We start from the raw sequence: 20,785 nt of genomic DNA on the forward strand, positions 1-20,785 counted from the left end.
ATTAATTGGCATTACTATTATATTTATACACTCATGTAGGCCACTCAAATGTAATAATCACTTGATTCATGGCTGTAATATTGAGAGTCTTCCTGTATCTTGACCTAAAATTGCATCTCACCTCATCAGCTTACTGTAACTATCTGCAACTGATGATCAAACACAAAGAGCATCAGCTACATAGATCATTGTTAGCTGTAGCTAATTAAATAGAATTTAGAATTAATTTACATACAATTATTATACACAGTACAATGGCTATAGTCATGCCTATGGCCATGTGTAGCAATAGGTACCAGCAATTTTATTTGGAAGTGAGATAAGCGTTGGGAATCAGTGATGTGTTTACAAGCAAAACTGTTAATTCAGTCTACATCAATATGTTGTGATGTCACATCCTTTGTGGATAACTAACAGGAAGTACAGGACAGGAAGTAACTACAGGAAACATCATGTGGTGGGATATATTTGCATTATAAAGATCATACTTTAATAGAGCAGTCAATGAAATACTCTAATAGAACAGTGACCGCATGTAATTACACTATTGAAAAATCCTCTACAGTTGCTTAGTATGAAAATTTGCATCTGCAGCACTATCCCATGGGCACACTTAGCCCTTGGCAGTACTTGCTATTGGCATTCAGTACCTATGTGCTGTAAAACATTAATAACTATGATAATAATATAATAATTAAAAAAAAATGAAATGTACGTGATCATTTGTATGTAATTCTATACAATAATTTATTTTAGGCTTATAACTAAACTACATGAGTACTCATGGCAGTTATTGATAAATACAGCTACTCTTGGAACTATACATATGTATTGTACCAGAAAATAATTTTGTAGTTATGTAACTAGTAACAGTGTCACCCAGTAGAGTGTTCAGCTACACACAAAGCACCCTGTGGAGAGTTCAGCTGTAAACAAATCACCCTGCATACATAGAGAGTTCAATTCACCTACTAGAGAGTTTAGCTACAAACAAATCACCCTATTCAACTACATTCACCTAATAGTGAGTTCAGCTAAAAACAAGCCACCCTGTAGAGAGACAGGTATGTATAAACAGTAGAGGGTTCAGCTACAAATACTAGAGAGTTCAGCTACTACTATAATAAGTCACCCTTTAGAGAGTTCAGCTATGTACAAGCTAGTCACCCAGTGGAGAATTCAGCTACAAATAAGTCATCTGGTAGAGAATTCAGCTACAAGCAAGTAACCCAGTAAAAGCAAATTACCCTGTGGAGAGTTCAGTTACAATAAACCATCCTGTAGAAATCAGCTGGAAACATGCAAGTCATCTGTATAGAGTACAGCTACAAACAGGTCACCCTGTAGAGTGTTCAGCTAGTTATACAAACAAGTCACCCAGTAGAGAGTTCAGCTACAAACAAACCACCCTGTGGAGAATTCAACTACAAACAAATCACCCCGCGTGGAGAGTTCAGCTACAAACAAGTCACCCAGTAGAGAGTTCAGCCAGCTACAAAAAGGTTACACTGTAGAGAATTCATCTACAAACTAATCATCCTGTGGAAAGTTCAGCTACAAGCAAGCGACCCAGGTAGACCCCCCTACCTGGTGGGCACCTCTATAGCAAATTTGGTTTTAATTGGATAAAACTGAGATCATGGAACTATTGTGTGAAAATCAGGTTTTCAATATGCTCACGGTGTGGTGCACTCGGCGGCTTCTTGGGCAGCCCAACACACTACTGATATAGCCTACATTTGAAGTCATGTAAAATATGAGCTTGGCATGCATGCAAATCAATGTAAATGACAGCCACTTTGCTCTTGAGTGCATGCATTTTCAGTACCAGACTGCTAGTGCTGGACTGACCGTGGCATAGCCAAATAATTATTTCCCTTTTCAACTTGTCTTGCATATTAGAGGCACATGCAGCCTAGTCTGGCGTAGCCGACCCGCGCGCGTAGCGTGAGGGTCTGGTGACAGCCGCATTCAGTACCTGTGCCAGCCTTACGAAAAACTGGTGCGTCCAATCAGATCGCTTAGTGACCAATTAACAACATTCTATGACGTTATTCCCGATTTGCTGATTATGGCGAGCTTCTTATGTCTTTTCCACAACCAGCACAAATGTAAGGGTTTGTAGAGAAATAGACGTCATTCAAGTTCAAGTATACATGCAGTAGCTGTCGCGCTCTGTTACCGGAAATTGTCCACGTGTTTCGCGCGTATTTTCAAATTTAATTGCATTCCATCTGCACAGGTACTGAATGCGGCTGTCACCAGACCCTCGCGCTACGCGCGCGAGTCGGCTACGCCAGACTACCTACAGCCATGCAGATTATAGTTTTAGTGACAGTTTTAGTGGTATATTATTATTATTATTATTATTATTATTATTATTATTGTTACTGAGCAGACAGCACAGCTGATATGCTCAGGAAAAAAAAGCAATCATAAAATGAATTTAGCTACGTAGTTACAAAGATTACAGTTATAGAGTTCCATACAATGTTTGCAGTTCCGCTGAAAAAGAGTCAATATTGTTGCTCTCAATGATGGAAGATGGTAAGTTGTTCCAATCCTTAATTGATCTGGAGAAAAAGCTCTGTTGGTATGAATGGGTAGATGAATTTGGTAGAATAAAACGATGTGGGTGATATAGTCTGGTGGATCTTGTCATTGAAATAAAATGAAGAGGAATTGACAGTGAATAATCTTGATGTATAATTTTAAAAAGTGCTTGTAATCTGGATATTTTACGTCTCAGCTGAAGGCTTGGCCAAGAAAGATGTTGTAACATAGCTGTGAAACAAGACTCATGGCTATATTACAACATGGCTATATTAAAGTTAACAATATTGCTTCCCATGCACACAAGTGCATGGATCTATACACTAAATGCACTAACTTCACAAATTGAGTTGCAAATATCAGGAAACTGGCTAAATTAAGAAAGTGGATACAGGGGTTAGATTCAAGCATATGAACTGACTTGCATGGAGCTAAAATGGTTAGGTATCTGTCCTTCTTTCCAGTTGTAAAACAGCACTATATTATACTAAATAAACTTCATGATCAGTCACTCTGTCACTGTCTTGTCAATTTGCTCACTAATAGCTATAGCTGTAGCCAAATCATCTTTGCATGAAGAAGTGCCAGCACTGAGATATTGTGAAGAATGTGTTAATGTTTAAATCTTGTGGTGAATTTATTGATTTATGTTCCCAGCCTGGCATAGAAAAGCAAGCAATAAAACAAAAAAAGCTTAGTAGCTAATTATTTATTTACACAAATTTAATTTTATGTTAGTGTATTTTAGCCCCTTGGCAGGACTTGCCAATGGCTTTCAGCACTTACGTGCTGTAAAACATTAATAAATAAATAGTAGTCCAGTGAGTCCGGATATATCTACAGCTATACCTCTTTTGCTTTGCTTTTGCTTATACACTTAAAGCCAGATATATTATGTCAGTTAATAGCCAGCAGATACGTTTCCATATAGGAACATGCAGCCAGGTAGCTACCGGTAGTACAGTTGTATGCATGTATGATATGGTTAGCTACTGAGCTAGCTAGCAACAAGAGAGTCAAATTTGCCAAATATCAGTGCCGGCTTATAATTAGTTTACAAACACCAAATGCAAACTAAAGTTTTAGTTATCTAGCTTTAGCTACGTACAAAGTTTGCATTAGACCGGTCTACATTACAGTAAGTTCTGTGCTCATACAATTGAGTAAAAAAATATTTAGCTAATTGGCGGATATTGTGTGGGTAATTAATAACCACAGGAAGTATTGCATAGAAATTATTGATCGTGGGTTTGTATTTTATTATTGTGCTGAGCGATTGGTGCTGTGAGTGTCGTTGTGTAGACTAGAGAAGTTGGCGAGGATTTGGTGAGTCAGTACTAGCTGCACCCTGCCTGTTAGTCTCGCGTGGCCAGACCGCTTTTTTTCCGTATATTGGGTTGGGAAAAAAGGGTCTGGTGCAACTCCAATAGCTGTTTACTTCTGAGCCGTCCCCACATTCCGGGGACGCTAATTGAATAACATTGGTCACAAAGGAGGTGCCATGACGTCAGTAAAACTATGAAGTATTCCTACACTCCTGCTCTGGTTGTGAGTCTTGTTACACGATGAGGATTAACTTTCAAGACGCTATAAAAGAGACATCGGAGCAAATTAAGATTCGTTTAAAGGATAAGCAGATCTCTAGTTAACTTACTGACGTCATGGCACCTCCTTTGTGACCAATGTTATTCAATTAGCGTCCCCGGAATGTGGGGACGGCTCAGAAGTAAACAGCTATTGGAGTTGCACCAGACCCTTTTTCCCCACCCAATATACGGAAAAAAGCGGTCTGGCCACGCGAGACTACCTGCCTGTTGTGTGTACATGTCAAGTTTATAAATACCGCCGGATATGAGATACTGAGCTGTCAAATCGAGTGGCGTATAGGCTTTCTGGCTTTGCCACTGAGACTGGACCTAAAAAAATGATCCAAATTTACCCTACCTACTAATGCACCTATCAAATGTCAAACCCACTTCTGCCCTCCCGGGCATACTTTGGGATTTGTACATCTGTGGGTGCGGCTAACTGGCGTGGGGCGTATAGTATCAACTTTGCACGAGGGTCCAGTGTGTACAAATCCCCACCCACAGTATTCCTGGGGGGGGGGGAGCTTGGCATTGATAGTGCATAAAGTCAATACAGACCACCATGTAGCTAGATACGAGCTACAATGACAGGGGGAAAGCATGCAAGACCCCATAGACCCAGTGCGCACTAAGGCATGTGGCACTTTATTAGCTACATCATATGATCAGTCCTTTGGTGTGTTTACATCATAAAGATAAATAAATACCATGCTAGGAAATGTTTTAAAAAGTTTAATGTGAAGTAATTGCAAGGGGTCCGCAACTCCCTTGAAATCTTGTACAGCCCTCTTTGAAATCTTGTTGAAATGATCTCTCCTTTTGAAATCTGAAATCTTTGAAAATTGTTGTAAAGTTCTGTATGTTTCCTGTATACTTCCGTATTTGCAGCATCACATATGCTACGTCCAGCATCCCCACAAGTTTGCAGAGAAATTTCTGTATAATACGTATCATGTGATGCTATTATTCTGGATATCCAAGATTTCAAATGTTCTGCAATCTTGAAATCTTGCCATAATTGCTTGAAATCTTGAAAAATCGCAAAGATTTGAAATCTTGTACAGGATTCTTCGGAGTTGTGCACCCCTTGAGTAATTGTACTGAAAAATAGAGGAGTGCTTTAAAAAGTAAGTTACTAGGTAAAAGTACATAACATACTTGTTGCATGGCAAGTTTATTTTGCTTAGGGAAGGTTTGTGCAATAAAATGCTCAATACATTTGCCCTCATTTCCCTCCAAAATCCCCTGTAAATTATCGTGAAATCTGAAGCCATAGCAACTTTTAGCTGGGCCACACCTTAGTGTGCACTGGTCTATAATTTGTGTGTGGTTTGTATAATCATAATTTTCCTGCTTGTACACTGTTTGTTGGTACACTGATCATCAAAGCTGAGTTGCTAGTGCATGTGCTCAATTTCATGGTGCTACTTACAGATGTTGCTGAGATGTTCCAGTAGCGTTACATATGGTATAGACATGAGTGAGCTCACTAGGGATAATTATTGCAGTGCATGGGTTCTGCTTGCACTCAAATTACTGCTAACTGATAAGAGAATACAACAGCCTCCTACCAGCTTACTACGTCCATTACAAAGCGTAGCACATATCATGGTCTTCCAAACTTATATTGTGGTTTTCACAATGTAGCTACTTCCTGTGACTACCCAAACACATCATTGACATCATGACCAATCAGACTACATGTTTTAAACATTTTTTAATATTAAAATGCATTATCTTTAAACACTGGTCTCACTTCCACAACATAAAGTATAGCACATATTACAGCCATGGATATTAAATAATATTTTCTGTAATTCTCATTATTTATGATGTAGTAGATATTGAATATGTATAGTGTGTACTGTTGTCGCATGAAAAATCACGTAGTGCCTGTTACACTTATCTCTTCTAATGTTACACTATCATGATTCTAGATGTACATACGTATAAATGTAAAGTGTATTTGTATGTGTGTCTATATAATAATTTGTAGTATTGTGATCCAAGATTATTTGTAGGAAAGAATTTCAGACTATGGATTCAGTAATTCTGATTGGAGTTTTATCTTTAGTTCATTTGGTTGTAGCACAAGTGACAGGTATGTAACTATATGGATTACAAGTGTTACAGTATTTACATAGTACTGCTTGTTTAATTCCTTTGTCATGTACCTACACTGCCTAGACTACATGTTACCAGAGGATCGAGCCATTGTGAGTCTGTTAGGCTTGGCCTTCTTGCAGGTGCCTGTGGTATCAGAAATGTGTAATACTGTTTGTAAGCTGATGTGCCATGCTAATTTATTAGTACAGAAGTTTGCAGGTATGCACAAAGCCACACCTACTTACAGGAAATGTATCTTGCTGTCTGTAAACTTATGTGTCCACTGACTGATCATTAATTATAAGCATTATCTGTTTAATTTCCATATAGCTACTCCTGTACTTAACATACTAGTCGACCACCCTGCATGCCTCAGTATTAGTTCACATCTGGATCTGATCTGGATTGTTGTCTAGGTAAGCGGGTGATCCGGATCAGCAGTAGTAACCCGATTTCAATGCTAGTGGATTAACTTCAGAGGTGCTTGTTCTTTGTTTATAATACTGTATGCCAGGATCACCATTCAGTCATGCAATTATTTTAAAATCAGTTTGTCACCATTGTGCCATACTTCAGATGTAACAACTGCCCTTGTTTTTATTTCTATTCAGAGTTCAAATGAAACATGACTGGCTGAATGAAAACCGGCCGTTTTTGCAAAATTTTATTTTGCTATAAAAAATGTATTGAAATTAACAGGGTAAAGCATCTCTATCACATATAAGTTATAACTTACAGTATACAATGTCATGTATTTTGTTGTATATTGTACTCCTTCCATGTTTGCTTTGTTATGCTCCTTAGTTGTTCAGTCACCATCTGATGTGGCAACATGTGCTGGAGGAACAGCAGAATTCTTTTGTGCATTCCAGTTTGCTAGTGGGACACCATCTGGTGCCACGTGGTTTAGAAATGGTAACATTGATGTGTCCAGTGCATCCTTCCATGTAGTAACAGACAACAGCAGTGATGCCAGTTCAACTCCAGCCATTGTTAGTACCAGACTGCTGATCAGTAATGTCACACTAGCTGGTATTGAGTCTGGAGCGAATTACCTGTGTGATGAAAGTGGAGTGAGAAGTAACCCTTCTACCCTCACTATTATTTCAGGTATACAGCCTTGTATATATGTGTGTACGTATATGTGTGTGTGTGCATAATTGTACTCCTGTGCAACCTCCTGATTGTGGGCCTTTTAACACAGTACTTGGTAGAGTGGCTAATTGCATCACTTGTGATGGAAACCACACAGGGTTAGGATTCTTTAGTGGTGGTGTTGCAAGCCAACAAGAGGGTATACCACATGTGTATGCATTTCATGCTTTAGGATAGCACAAGATGGAACACCCAGACCAAATCATCAAATCCATGCCTGTGATATTATTCTAGTGGAACTTCCTGTACGTACTGTGTAGAAATTCCTGTACTGTGTGGAACTTCCCATACTCTTGTTTGTATGTAATGCTGTACCGTGCTGAGGAAAAGTTTGACAGACAATACTGTGGTAAATTGTTAGCAAAGAGCACACCTGTTTAATCATAATAATGTGTTGAATTCTTTTAGAATTTCCTACAACTGCCATTGTAAAATACATACACACTTACACAGTGAGCAAAATTCTGATTATTAAAACATACTTGGTCACAAAATTGGTACTAATTATGCCAAAATGTGTTAAAGACCTTGTTTTCTCTCCGTACTTTAAACAGTTCAAAGGAATTGTAGTATTATGTGCAACCATACTGTATTTCCTTGTATAATAGCTCCAGGTTTATGTCTTTCCCAGCTTTTTGACCCAGCCTATAAACAAATAGGGCCTTTTTATGTAGACCTGGTTTATATTAGATCTGGAATTTAATTAAATTCAAGTCATGTATGCTATTATTTTAGTGGTAAGCATATGCAGTGATAAACAAGTATAGTGCAGGCCTAAAACAATTGGCAAACAATTGTATGATACATATCTGCTTGCATGTAGACTTTCACAGAGTGCTCACATGATTATTTGTGCACTTTCATGTGGTTTTTGAAGAAGTAATAGAAGCAAGGAAAAGAATTAAAGCCACTAACAGTTCACCCTAGGCCTATATTTGAGATCAGACATTTACTTCTCTGATGCACTCAAAAGTTTATAATTAAGACAAACATTTGTTTGAATGCAGTTTTTATACAAGGAATCAGCGTTGTAAGTGGGTCAGTACTGTTGACCCGTTTGACCCGAATAGTAACCCGGATGGGACCCGGTTTAATTAAAATAGAGGCATGCCCCAAGAGCTAGATTAAAAGTCCACAAGTTCCACTAGTCAGCCCCACATTTTTTACACTATAAAAAAATTGTCTGCAAGAAGTGAGTAGCTACATATTATTAAGTGGGTGTGGCTCTTCCTGCGTATTATCAAGTGGGGGTGGCTCCACATAAGTTTACATGCAGCTACAGAATTTCCAGAAGTTAGTTACCTACATTTCAAGTAGCAACACGGATCTGGTGATGCATGCATGCCCACAGAGCACAGCTGGTATAATTCCGATAAGTGGGCGTGGCTCTGAATACCCTGCACAGACAGCAAAGCATATTCCTGAATGGTGGGTGTGGCTCCACGTAAGTTTTTTGAGTGTTTACAATCAATACAATCAAGCTTGTTAACTTATAGTCACATGTGATTTCATTTGGGTCAGACCCAGATATTGAGTGAAGTGGATAAGACCCACTTGACCCGGACAAAATGTGACCCAAATGACCCGGCCCACTTACAACGCTGCAAGGAATACAGTTACTATAGTCATAATACAAGACTTATAATAGTGTAATTACTTAAAGTTAGCCAATAAATTGTTGTATGTAAATGCCACAACCAACTTTTACTACCTTTTGATAGTATTGCAAGTTAACAACCATCGCTTGTATGCATATCATCCATTGTGCTTTAACTTTGTACTTTATATGTATTGTACAATATTCATGTACATGTGTCTTAAAATTACGTAGCTTTATTATACCGTTATAGAAACTCCTTTGGAGAATGTGGTATTTGGTATTTCATCATCTATTTTTGGTGAACCCAGGAGCCCAGACACTTTGAGCTTTCAACTCAGCTATCGTAGTGAATCAGCTGGAAATGTTAGTGGTATATACTTACACTGGAGTACTCTGAGTGGTCCTACCATAGGGAGTGTAACACTTGATCCCAGCACAACCAGCTACACTATTGAGGGACTGAGTCCTGATACTACTTATAATGTCACTGGATTTCTTGTAAACGTTTGTGGAAGGGGACAAAGAAATTCTATGACCCTTATGACTGGACCTCTAAATGGTGATAGGCCTAGTGTTAGTCTTCCTACTACTACTACTACCACTACCACAACTGTCACTACTGCTACCATTACTGCTACTATGAGAGTGAACATGAACCCAACTTCTACAGTGCAGACAACACCAGGTGAGCTTCTTGAGCTCAGTTTTATGCACATTAGTTCTTAACTAGTTGCAAAGGCTAGTTAATTTTGCAGTGCCCGGCTAGTTCCAAATTGTGTCTGTCTATCTGAAAATTTATTACTACCACAGTAGAGATATTAGACCCTCAGGGATTGTTCAAATCAGGGTTGAAATTGCATCAGGCACATTTTGTCTGGGTCATCCTGGTCTGACCTGCTTTTATAGCTAGAATACCTCGGTGTGACCTGCTTTGGGACACATATAAAATATATTAATCAGTTTTATGATGTGGAAGTACATAGTGACGCATCATAGTCAGCAGTCAGCTTTTTTGTGAGCCATAATCACTTATCAGTGTCGTGGGTTATTATATGTGGAACCTTGCCCATTATGTTTTGAGTCTGTAGGCACTGTATAAATGGAACCATGTTTGCTGCTGTCTGCTGGCTTACGTGGAACCATGAGCCATGTTCACTTATTGGTACTCTTTGCAGGCATACAAGTATTAGGAATTTTAAAGCTGATTAGGGATCACAGTAGGGAACGCAGCTGAAAATGAAGCGTAATGGCCACTTCACTTTTAAGATAGCTGGGGCACACATTCAGACAGAAACATTAACTCTGATACCATCCTTTCTTTTAATGTAATATGCGTGGGTTCACCAGTCATAAAAAAGTAAACAAACAAGTTAGGATTTTAGGGATCATAGAAAAAAAGTAGGGAAACAAGGGAGGTTGCCTACACTTGCAGATATACTATTAGACTGAAGTGCGGGTTCACTAGTATATCTGCAGGTGTAGGCGACCTCCCTTGTTTCCCTATGATCCCTAATTGACTTTAAATCCTAATTTTCCTTATACTTGTTTGTTTACTTTTTGGTAACATAATTATGACTGGTGAACCCCCGCATACCACATTAAAAGAAAGGATGGCATCAGAGTTAATGTCTTTGTCTGAATTATCAATTGCTGACTTGAAAGTGAAATGGCCATTATGCTTCGGTTTCAGCTATGTTCAGCCCATTACACAGCACTACAAATGAAGAACAGTAGGATAAATGCCTCTGAAATGAACCTAGTTACCATGTAAAATTCTCATTGACAAACATAGGAAAGCCATTCATTGCACTACCGCGAATCCACACCTTGAGCTGTCTGTAAAGGAGGACAAAGGTAAGTCCATGATGCGTGCATTATACATACTGCAAAAAGGCACATCTTGGGATGAAGTGACATGCAGGCGGGTGGTCGGATGGGCCAGCATGCAGGCAGCAGGCAGTAGAAAATTCCTTTGAATAAACTTATTAAAACTTTGCAACAACTTATTGGAAGCATTTAGGGTCATACTGGAGGCACTGTCTTGGTTATACCTAACCAATGCTGCCAAGGCACCAGAAAGCTGGTTTTTGGGTGATATTTTTGGCCAGTAAAGCCCACTCCTCCATGATCCCTAATATGCAGTACTACTGTACTGTATGATTAACTCACAAAAGTTTAAGAAGTGGTGAAAAATCAAACCCTGGTGAGGTGCTTCAGCAGTCGCAAGGATGTGCTCCAATGTAGATGGTCTGATCCCGATTCCTGAGTACATAACATGCATCACTATATGCACTGTGTAGTGTATACAGCAGGAAAGTTTGGTGGAGGAAATTTGACAATGTGATAGGATAAAAGTTTGGCAAGTTGTTACTAGCTGAATTGATTTGGATTTATCGGAGTTTAGTTTGATGAAATCTTGCTTATTTGTCCCTAAATGCCAAGCTTTCCTACTATCAAAAATGTAGCAAAATACTCTGTGCGAGTGTGTGTGTATGTGTGAACTGTAGCTAAAGCTCAAACTCTATAGTGCTACATGGTATACATTGTATCTTCAAGCTCTATGCATGTGTGTACATTAATTTTGTTCTCTGAAATTACAGGAGAAAGAGGGAGTGCAGTTGAGATACACTGTAGCATATTACTTCTCATGGTGACTACTCTAATGGCAGTGATTATACCTACTAACAACTGATCAACGAGTGGATATAATGTGTAAAGAGAAATCTCATTTATTTAGTAGCAAAGCAATCTATTTTGTAGTTTTTGCATCATGCATGATTAAATTGTTTATTATATTTAGTTCCCACTTGAATTGTAACATGATGGCACCTGCCGTACAGTTTTAAAATAATGTACAATTGTTTCAACTAAAATTCTTTCATATGCCAGTATTTACTACAGCTGAATGCATGGTAGATTTCATGGCATATGTGTAGTAAGCTGGGTACGGTATTATATTATGAGTTTCTAAGCTGTGTACACTAAGGTTTAACAACTACGTGAGGTTGTTTGGATCAAGTCACAGTGCCACAAGGACAAACAAATGAAAACATTGCATGTATAAGTTGTCAAAAGTTGTTCATGATAGCTATATAATAGCCCAGAGAAATTTTGTGCCAGATTATCATTTTCAGCAAACCCCATGCTGACTGTTGCATCACATGATCAGTACTTTAAATTCATACGTTTCACTTAAAATGTTACTTATTAGCTATAGCGCTTATTTTGTAATTTGAAGCTTTCAACATTAATGAGCTAGTGCAAAGAGTGAAAATATTCATAAATCGGGCGCACGCCTCTATAGAGACAGCATTCCGTAGATTTGCGCAAGCCGGCCAAGAACTTATAATCAGATTTAAGTCTCAGTGGTGCTATAGCTAGCTATCTCAGCTATTTGCAGTACTTTACTTAATTACTGTACGTATCATACACGTAGCTTTGTGTACTGGTACTGTAATTCCTGCTAGCTATGTATCAGTTTGACGAAGCAGTTGTCACTATTATTGCTCTCTCCCTGCTGCTGGTGAATTGCAATGCCAACGAAGTTACTTGTAGCAATGCCGAAAATGCTCTTGGATCCAACTTAGAATGTTCGGAAACCTTTGGACTAGTCACCGAAGTTGGTACTACATCAGCTGTTCTTTGCGAGACGTCATGCAGAAATTTGATTAATGATGTACTGGATAACTGCCATTATCCGGTACGTTCATTGTGTATTATAAGCGAGGTGCAAGCTAGCTAATTGCATAGTGTTAAAATACACATTTAGCTATGTGGACTGGCCAAATTAGTGAATTAGATCAGATGTAGCTATAGCTATTTTGATGCAGTATAGCCGCTATACTGCAGTGGCGGTGTTAGCTATACTCGGCTATACACGGCCAGAAAAAAGATGATGAGTTTGTTTAATGGACCAGTCAGATGATCCATATGCATGCACTCTAATAGAGCAGTCAAGTTTGCCTAATATACTTTCTGACTACACAATGTAAGATACTTATAGTTTTAATGTTCTGCAATGCAACTGCAACAATGTCTGTCTGTTTGCACATTGGTCTGCTTCTCTTGCAATTAACCATTTACTACTAGCACATTTCAGGAATATATAGGTGACAGTGTTGAGCAATTCTGTAATGACAACAACGATGATGATGATGATTACAATGATGATGATGATGATGATGATGAAGACAACACAAACAACAGCTCTAATTCTACTGTGTGTATAACTGCAACAACTACACTCATAAGCAACACAGACTGCATCATAGCAATTGCTGATCCTGACAATGTTGATAAAGCTACAGCCTGTTCAGCAACTTGCAAACCTTTGTTTGAAGCTGTTGTGGATGCTTGTGGGAATACGGTAATGATATATTGTGTAGCTATCTATAACTGTAGCTACAATGTGTATGCATGTATATAGTAACATGTTATACATGACACTAACTCTTAAATTTGTTTATAGTTTCTTGTTAAGCGACGTGATATTAAGCGAACATGTGGAGGAGCTGTTGCTGTAAAAGGATTTGGAATTTGTGGCATCCTGCTTGTGGCAGTTACAGCAGTATTTTGTTATTGATATCAGCTGTACACGACAAAACCGAGACTCAATCAACTAGAATATTGCATAGGAAGTTATAATGTATATTTTAACATCTAATATTATATTACATCCATCCCACCAATAATTCCTTTGGTACGTACATATGGAAGTTCACTCAATACTGTGCATGTCAATTACCTTCACATAAAATATATATAGCTAAGGAGAGATTATGCATTTTCCTATAATACACAATAGCAAGAGTTCATATATATGTGATGCAACATGCTGCATGGCTTCTAGTTTACTATTATCAAAATCACACTTGATGAAGAAAATTGTTTTGGAGCTACTAGTGCAGTAAACATGCTGCATGTATAAAATTCTTAAAGTGTGAGATAATTTTTCTTTAAGTTTCAGGGATGGTAGTGAGAATGGAGGCACATTTTCAATACATTGAGAAGTGACCACGCATTAACATGTAGCAGGCATGGATACTTTGGTTAATTAAGGTAAATGAGGTTTATATTGAGAGGAAGTTTTAATCAAATAATTATCTTAGTGTGACCCTACACAATTTTTTAGATCTGTAGTATAGTAGTCTTAATGTGATAGTCTGCAAGAAAGTAAACCCATCATAGATGCCCATAAGACTATTTTACTTCATACACATTGGCAGACAGTGACCAACTTGTTGAAAGCACGTACGTAGAATTGAATCACTTCGATTTAATGAGCTTTGCCAACATTTTATATCTCTAGCAGAAAATGCAGTTATAGCTGCTTTAGATACATTTTTTCAGTAGATATTAAAATGGCTTTAACCAGAAATACCGCATGGGAACCCATCATGGGACCCCTGATAATATACGGATCACACAGTCAGATTAACATCAAATGCTAACTAACATAACTGTTAGCCAACTGCATGTAACACACATACACACACTATAGTGCCAAATATATTAACAATAATTACAGATATAGCCACCTAGCTACCACGGTTTAGTTCATATACATACAGTAGGCTGAAACCACTATCATTTAAGACAATACTGTGTGTGCGTGCGTGCGTGTTTGTGTGTGTGTGTGTGTGTGTGTGTGTGTGTGTGTGTGTGTGTGTGTGTGTGTGTGTGTGTGTGTGTATGCATATATACGGTATGTTAGTACAAAATTGAGTAAACAACAGATAACCATTCCCTTCCACAAATTATTTGTGTAGAGAAATGCTTTAGCTTGATCAATTTCTGGAAAACATAGTTCCCTATAAAATAATTATAGTAATGTGAAATGTAATCCTCAGTTGTCCCCATGAGCTAGGTCACCAGGTCCTCCTGCGTGTATACTAGAGCAAAGTGAATTAAGTTTCTTGCACACAGTAGGAACATTATATCTCTCTTTCTCTTTACACGCACACGCTGTACACACACAAAGCCATGCATGCATACATGAACATACACACATGTGCATGCACACACACACAAGCACTCAATACTCATATGTTGTACAATAGATACTATATCCCATCTATATATGGCTGGTGGGTATACGAAAACTAGGATGCATGGGGAGTGAGAATTCAGTTCACTGGCAAAAAAGGGCAAGTGGAGTTCTAGAGAGTGAGAATTCAAACTGAGTAATCAATTATCTTTGTGTCTTAAGTTCATTTGATTTTACATCAACTATGCTTTTGTTGAATCCTTTCACCAAAACAATAGATTTTTAAATAAATAAATACTTGCTGTATCAACAAAAGTAATACTCGTTGTATCAACAAAAATTAATATTTGCTGTATAATCAGCAGTCTTTCTTTACATGTAGATGTGACACATTTGACTGTCTACAGTGACTTGAAACTAAAGACACTGAAGGGTATCTCTAGTTTCAGGAAGGGATCCAGCAGAAAAATTAAGATGTGAAGTACAAGCTTTGTTAGTCTGCTATCACTCGGCTAGAGCTACACTTGCCCTAGCTGGTATGCTACAGGTCAATGGAACTCACGTGATTTCCTGCTTCCCACCCCAGTTTTTAACCCACCGCTCCCAGTTTTATCCTTCATCTGAATTATCTTGAAGTATATAATGACTAGGTTTCTTTTTGTTTTACCAGGGCTCCAGTTAAATATTTTTAAAATAACTTGGTAACCCTAGCCTGAGACTACACTCCTTGTAACTATATTCAAATTTATGACGTTATCATCACTAAATTAATAGCTACCGGAAATCACGTATGTAAGCCAGTAAGGTGCGAGCAGTCACGTGACTGAAGATACAAATGAAATCCGCGAATTTACGATATGAATTACGACTGTCAGTGATCCGAAGTGTGAACTGCAGCTTGATAGGTCTACTGCGATATACTTAAGGCCACACCAAGTCAAACCTTAGTTTCTGGTCACCCGCCCGCATGGTAAACCTGGAACCCTAGTTTATGAGGACTATTTTTAATATTACAGGTGCTTAAATGCATGTGACCCAGCAAGACACTTATTTTTTACTGCAAAAGATCGAGATACTCTAATAGAGCAGTCTCTAATAGAGCAGTCAGGGATTCCAATAGAGCAGTCACACTACTCTTAACTCTAATATTATGGTATATATGCCACACTAATAAAATGTTTCTAACTATAGCTAGTTTTGTCCTTGATTATATAGCTGTTCAGATTATAACTGTTACTAATGTTTCTGTAACCAAAGTAATTTCAGTAGCATTAACTACTAGTCCATGCAGATGGGCCATAGCTTTAACTTTATAATTCAAATGTAGTCCTCTAATAATTAGTCTAGTAACTTCAAATTCTTTATCACTGAACACTGCAGGGGTATGGAAAGCCGGCAACATTTGGTGAGCTTAAACTTAAACTTTTCCATAACTAAAATTAGATTGGCAGGTAGAAACCCTTATAGTTTAAACATTCCCAGATGATCACTAAAAACACTAGTCTGGAGCACTCAATGACTCAAAACTTTGACAGTTACTTTTCTCAAGGTTTGCTGAATAGAAGGCTGGAAACACATAGCTAGTGGGCTAAGACTTCACATTTGAATGAAGAATTTCTGATGTGAAAATAGAAGTTAAATTTCATTTTGGATCATGACCATTTGAACAACTTAGCTATAAGTCATAGTAATACTTTCCTGACATAGCTAATGAGACATTTATTTCACTTGGAAAGCATAAGTAGCTACATGAGCAAAACATTTCCTATAGTATATTCTAAATAAATAAATAAATATACTTAAATGCTATACATCAGTGTATAGCTAGCCATGATCCATCAACAACTTTCCTAGTGCATTGTTTGCCGAAGCACAACTACTTATGTTGTTGGTTAAGTTTGACTAAAAATCAACATGAATTTGCTAAATTGAGCAAATAATAGTACCATACAGTATATTGTCACAGTAGAGTCTATAGTCCTGAAGTCCTGATCATCCGCCCGCCCGCATCCATTTGTAGGCTTGGGAGTGACCAGAAACTAAGGTATGACTTGGAGTGGCCTAACCTAGTAGCAACGTAGCCGCTCGGTTCAGCTATAGCTATGGCCAAGTTTGATCCAGCAAATATACTAGCTGTACTCGTGCTCTCCCTGTTACTGGCCGGTGTATTGCAAAGCTAATCTTGAATAATTGTACCGTTGCTGAAGCAGCCCTTATGGACGATGAGGACTGTGTGCAAACCTTTGGACTTCTCCTTGATGGCTCTATTTCGGCTGACCTATGTGAGGAAACATGCAGAGATCTGATTGAAGAGGTTTTGGATCGCTGCGAGAGCAGTTACACATGATGTATGCATGGTAGACAAAGTGTATACTGTAGTCTAGAACGGTGCACGTAGTTAATATAGCTACGATGTAGTTCATGCTGGCATATTAACTGTCTATATGTGTGTATACTGGGCAGTTTATGCCAACTGATCCTGAACTTGGTTACTTGGCACAACCACATTATTTTCTATTGCTGAACTTTTCATGCTGTGAATACTGTACGCTGGTGTTGCACGTACTACTCATAGACAAAATTTGCATGTTTACTGAAAAACTAAATCTTTGCCATGTATAATGTGTCCAAGTCACTCCAATTAATATTATACACGGCATTTCAGGATTCTTTAGGAACAGGGATTACCCAATTCTGTGGTGATAGTGATGACGATGACATGGGCAGTGGCAGTGGCTTCAATTCTACTGTATGTACAAGTGCAACAGTAATACTGATAAGCAACACAGATTGCATTACTGCAGTGTCTGATCCAAACAACATTGATGCATCTACAGCCTGCTCATCAACTTGCAGACCTTTGTTTCAAGATGTTGTGGATGCTTGTGGAGATACAGTATGTAAAATTTCTGCATGTGCGTTTATATATGTTCAACTTTGTTAACCTATATGTAGTCATATAGCTAGTTGCATATGAGTAAAACTGGCTATTATATAATATTATAGGATATACAAGGAGTGATGTTTAACCACATTTTTTATTGATAGAACCTTGTTACTCAGCAGAACATCAACCAATAGTGTGGGAGTGCTAATGCAGTAAAGGGATTTGGACTCCTCAGCATCCTGCTAGTGGCTATACTGACAGTGTAGTGTAGCTTTGATTTTGAGAAAACTGAGACTGGCTGTATATGTATCTATATATATGCAGGCTAAACCCATCCCACAGTACATAGATGTTATATATGGCAATACATTCCTTCTGGTTAACACTTATCTAATCCAAAACAGCCAAGCTGTAAAAAAAGTGTGCGGCCCTCAGAAAGGCTATGGTGAAAAAAGATGTGAAATCCAAGGTGGCGGCCAAGAAATGGCTGTGATGGTAGGTTAATGGTAAAAATTTTAATAACGACAATTCAGGTGAATTTTTGTGCCGCTTCACAAAATTTACCTAAATTGTCATTATTAAAATTTTTACCATTAATCTACCATCACAGCCATTTCTTGGCCGCCACCATGAATTTCACATCTTTTTTCACCATAGCCTTTCTGAGGGCCGCACACTTTTTTACAGCTTGGCTGTTTTGGATTAGATTTCATTTCTTTTTGTATTTGTATACCCCAAAGCCGGCCTATGGCCAGCTTTGGGACTTTTTTAACCTATTTTTTTTTCTTTACTACAGGAAGAAGAAAAGATGAAGTAGATGTACTTTAAATATTTTATCAGTAAATGTACAAATTATATATATAATACATATGTGACCGGAGTTGCGAAAAGGGGCCTTCCAAACACATCCAATTTGCCAACTTTGACAATTGATAACTCCAGATTGGAAAGAGCTATTGCCTTGAAATTTGGGCAGTGGTGCGCACCACTATAGCTGAATACATGGTGAAATTTTCAGGTTAATATGTTACTTGAACATTGAGTTATGATCTCCAACGTTTACGGAATTGGATGTGTGTGGAAGACCCCTTTTCGCAAATCCGGTCACATATATTGATTACAGAAATCTCCATGGTGGTTTCTTTGTAGCTGAACACTCTACAAGGTGACTTCTTCTAATTGCTCTCTCTACAGGGTGAATTGTTTGTAGCTCAACGATCTACAAGGTAACTTCTTCTAGCTGATCTCTCTACAGGGTGATGTGTTTGTAGCTGAATTCTGTACAGGTGATTTGTTTGCAGCTGAGCTCTTTACAGAACAGTTTCTTTGTAGCTGAACTCTCTAAAAGGTAACTTCTTCTAACTGATCTTTCTACAGGGCAATTTGTTTCTGGCAGAATTTTCTACAGAGTGATTTCTTTGCAGCTGAACTCTCTACAAGGTAATTTCTTCTAGCTGATCTCTCTACAGGGAGATTTGTTTGTAGCTGAACTATCTACAAGGTAACTTCTTATAGCTGATCTCTCTACAGGGTGATTTGTTCGTAGCTGAATTCTGTACAGGTGATTTGTTTGCAGCTGAGCTCTTTACAAAATGGTTTCTTTGTAGCTGAACTCTCTCCAAGGTAACTTCTTCTAACTGATCTTTCTACAGGGTGATTTGTTTGTAGCTGAACTATCTACAAGGTAATTTCTTCTAGCTGATCTCTCTACAGGGTGATTTGTTTGTAGCTGAATTCTGTACAGGTGATTTGTTTGCAGCTGAGCTCTTTACAGAATGGTTTCTTTGTAGCTGAACTCTCCACAGGGTGATTTGTTTGTAGCTGAAATCCCTACAAGGTAACTTCTTCTAGCTGATCTCTCTACAGGGTGATTTGTTTGTAGCTGAACTCTCTACAAGGCGATACTTCTAGGTTATCTCTCTACAGGATTCCTTGTTTCTAACTGAACTCTCAACAGGGTGATCTGTTCATAGCTGAACTTTCTACTGGGTGATTTGTTTGCAGCTGAACTCTCTACATGGTAGTTTCTTTGTAGCTGAACTCTCTACAATGTGACTTCGTCTAGCTGAACTCTCTACAAGGTGACTTGTTTCTAGTTGATCTCTCTACAGGGTGACTTGTTTCTAGCTGAACTCTCTACAGGTGATTTGTTTGTAGCTGAACTCTCTACATGGTGGTTTCGTTGTAGCTGAACTCTCTACAAGGTAACTTCTTCTAGCTGATCTTTCTACAGGGTGATTTGTTTGTAGCTGAATTCTCTACAGGGTGATTTATTTGCAGCTGAACTCTCTACAAGGTGACTTCTTCTAGCTGAACTCTCTACAGAGTGATTGATTTTTTTGCAGCTGAACTCTCTACATGGTGGTTTCTTTGTAACTGAACTCTCTACAGGGTGATTTGTTTGTAGCTGAACTCTCTACAGGGTGATCTGTTCGTAGCTGAACTCCCTATAAGGTAACTTCTTCTAGCTAATCTTTCTACAGGGAAATTTGTTTGTAGCTGAGTTCTGTACAGGGTGATTTGTTTGCAGCTGAACTCTCTACATGGTAGTTTCTTTGTAGCTGAACTCTCTACAAGGTGACTTGTTTCTAGATGATCTCTCTACAGGGTGACTTGCTTCTAGCTGAACTCTCTACAGGTGATTTGTTTGTAACTGAACTCCCTGCAAGGTGACTTCTTCTAGCTGATCTCTCTACAGGGAGATTTGTTTGTAGCTTAACTCTCTACAGGTGATTTGTTTGCAGCTGAACTCTCTACATTATGGTTTCTTTGTAGCTGAACTCTCTACAAGGTAACTTCTTCTAGCTGATCTTTCTACAGGGTGATTTGTTTGTCTCTACAGGGCAATTTGTTTGTAGCTGAACTCTCTATATGGTAGTGTCTTTATAGCTGAACTCTCTACAATGTAA

At 38.3% G+C, this 20,785-nt stretch overlaps 2 protein-coding genes and 1 long non-coding RNA gene across 4 annotated transcripts; all 3 read left to right on the forward strand.

The window, feature by feature from the left end:
- The first annotated feature begins 3,783 nt into the window (after nt 1–3,783).
- On the forward strand, nt 3,784–11,815 carry LOC136260206 (uncharacterized). Of its 2 annotated transcripts, none has more exons than XM_066053848.1 (5): nt 3,784–3,879; nt 6,164–6,243; nt 7,053–7,358; nt 9,254–9,688; nt 11,604–11,815. In XM_066053848.1, the coding sequence occupies exons 2-5, from the start codon at nt 6,180–6,182 to the stop codon at nt 11,693–11,695; spliced, it is 897 nt and encodes a 298-aa protein (XP_065909920.1). In that variant the 5' UTR covers nt 3,784–3,879; nt 6,164–6,179; the 3' UTR covers nt 11,696–11,815. The 2 variants fall into 2 exon arrangements, with proteins under 2 accessions (XP_065909920.1, XP_065909928.1); XM_066053856.1 differs by having other exon boundaries at nt 3,807–3,879; nt 6,139–6,243.
- Nucleotides 11,816–12,042: 227 nt separating this feature from the next.
- On the forward strand, nt 12,043–13,685 carry LOC136260217 (uncharacterized). Its single transcript, XM_066053870.1, has 3 exons — nt 12,043–12,703; nt 13,103–13,369; nt 13,472–13,685. Exons 1-3 carry the CDS (start codon nt 12,473–12,475, stop codon nt 13,583–13,585), a joined length of 612 nt encoding a protein of 203 aa, XP_065909942.1. The 5' UTR covers nt 12,043–12,472; the 3' UTR covers nt 13,586–13,685.
- A 3,521-nt stretch (nt 13,686–17,206) lies between these two features.
- LOC136249174 (uncharacterized) lies at nt 17,207–18,251 on the forward strand. Its single transcript, XR_010698103.1, has 3 exons — nt 17,207–17,337; nt 17,655–17,885; nt 18,038–18,251. It is a non-coding gene; the product is annotated as an uncharacterized lncRNA (long non-coding RNA).
- The last annotated feature ends 2,534 nt before the right edge of the window (nt 18,252–20,785 follow it).

Source organism: Dysidea avara, chromosome 1, assembly GCF_963678975.1.
Source record: "Dysidea avara chromosome 1, odDysAvar1.4, whole genome shotgun sequence".
NCBI lineage: Eukaryota > Metazoa > Porifera > Demospongiae > Dictyoceratida > Dysideidae > Dysidea > Dysidea avara.

What these genes read in the sequence shown, in the direction of transcription:
- LOC136260206 (XM_066053848.1), top strand. Translation starts at nt 6,180, where the DNA reads ATGGATTCAGTAATTCTGATTGGAGTTTTATCTTTAGTTCATTTGGTT. An exon ending in TACCCTCACTATTATTTCAG is followed by an intron (nt 7,359 to 9,253) that starts GTATACAGCCTT and finishes ATACCGTTATAG; the next exon opens with AAACTCCTTTGGAGAATGTG. An exon ending in TACAGTGCAGACAACACCAG is followed by an intron (nt 9,689 to 11,603) that starts GTGAGCTTCTTG and finishes CTGAAATTACAG; the next exon opens with GAGAAAGAGGGAGTGCAGTT.
- LOC136260217 (XM_066053870.1), top strand. Translation starts at nt 12,473, where the DNA reads ATGTATCAGTTTGACGAAGCAGTTGTCACTATTATTGCTCTCTCCCTG. An exon ending in TGGATAACTGCCATTATCCG is followed by an intron (nt 12,704 to 13,102) that starts GTACGTTCATTG and finishes AGCACATTTCAG; the next exon opens with GAATATATAGGTGACAGTGT. An exon ending in TGGATGCTTGTGGGAATACG is followed by an intron (nt 13,370 to 13,471) that starts GTAATGATATAT and finishes ATTTGTTTATAG; the next exon opens with TTTCTTGTTAAGCGACGTGA.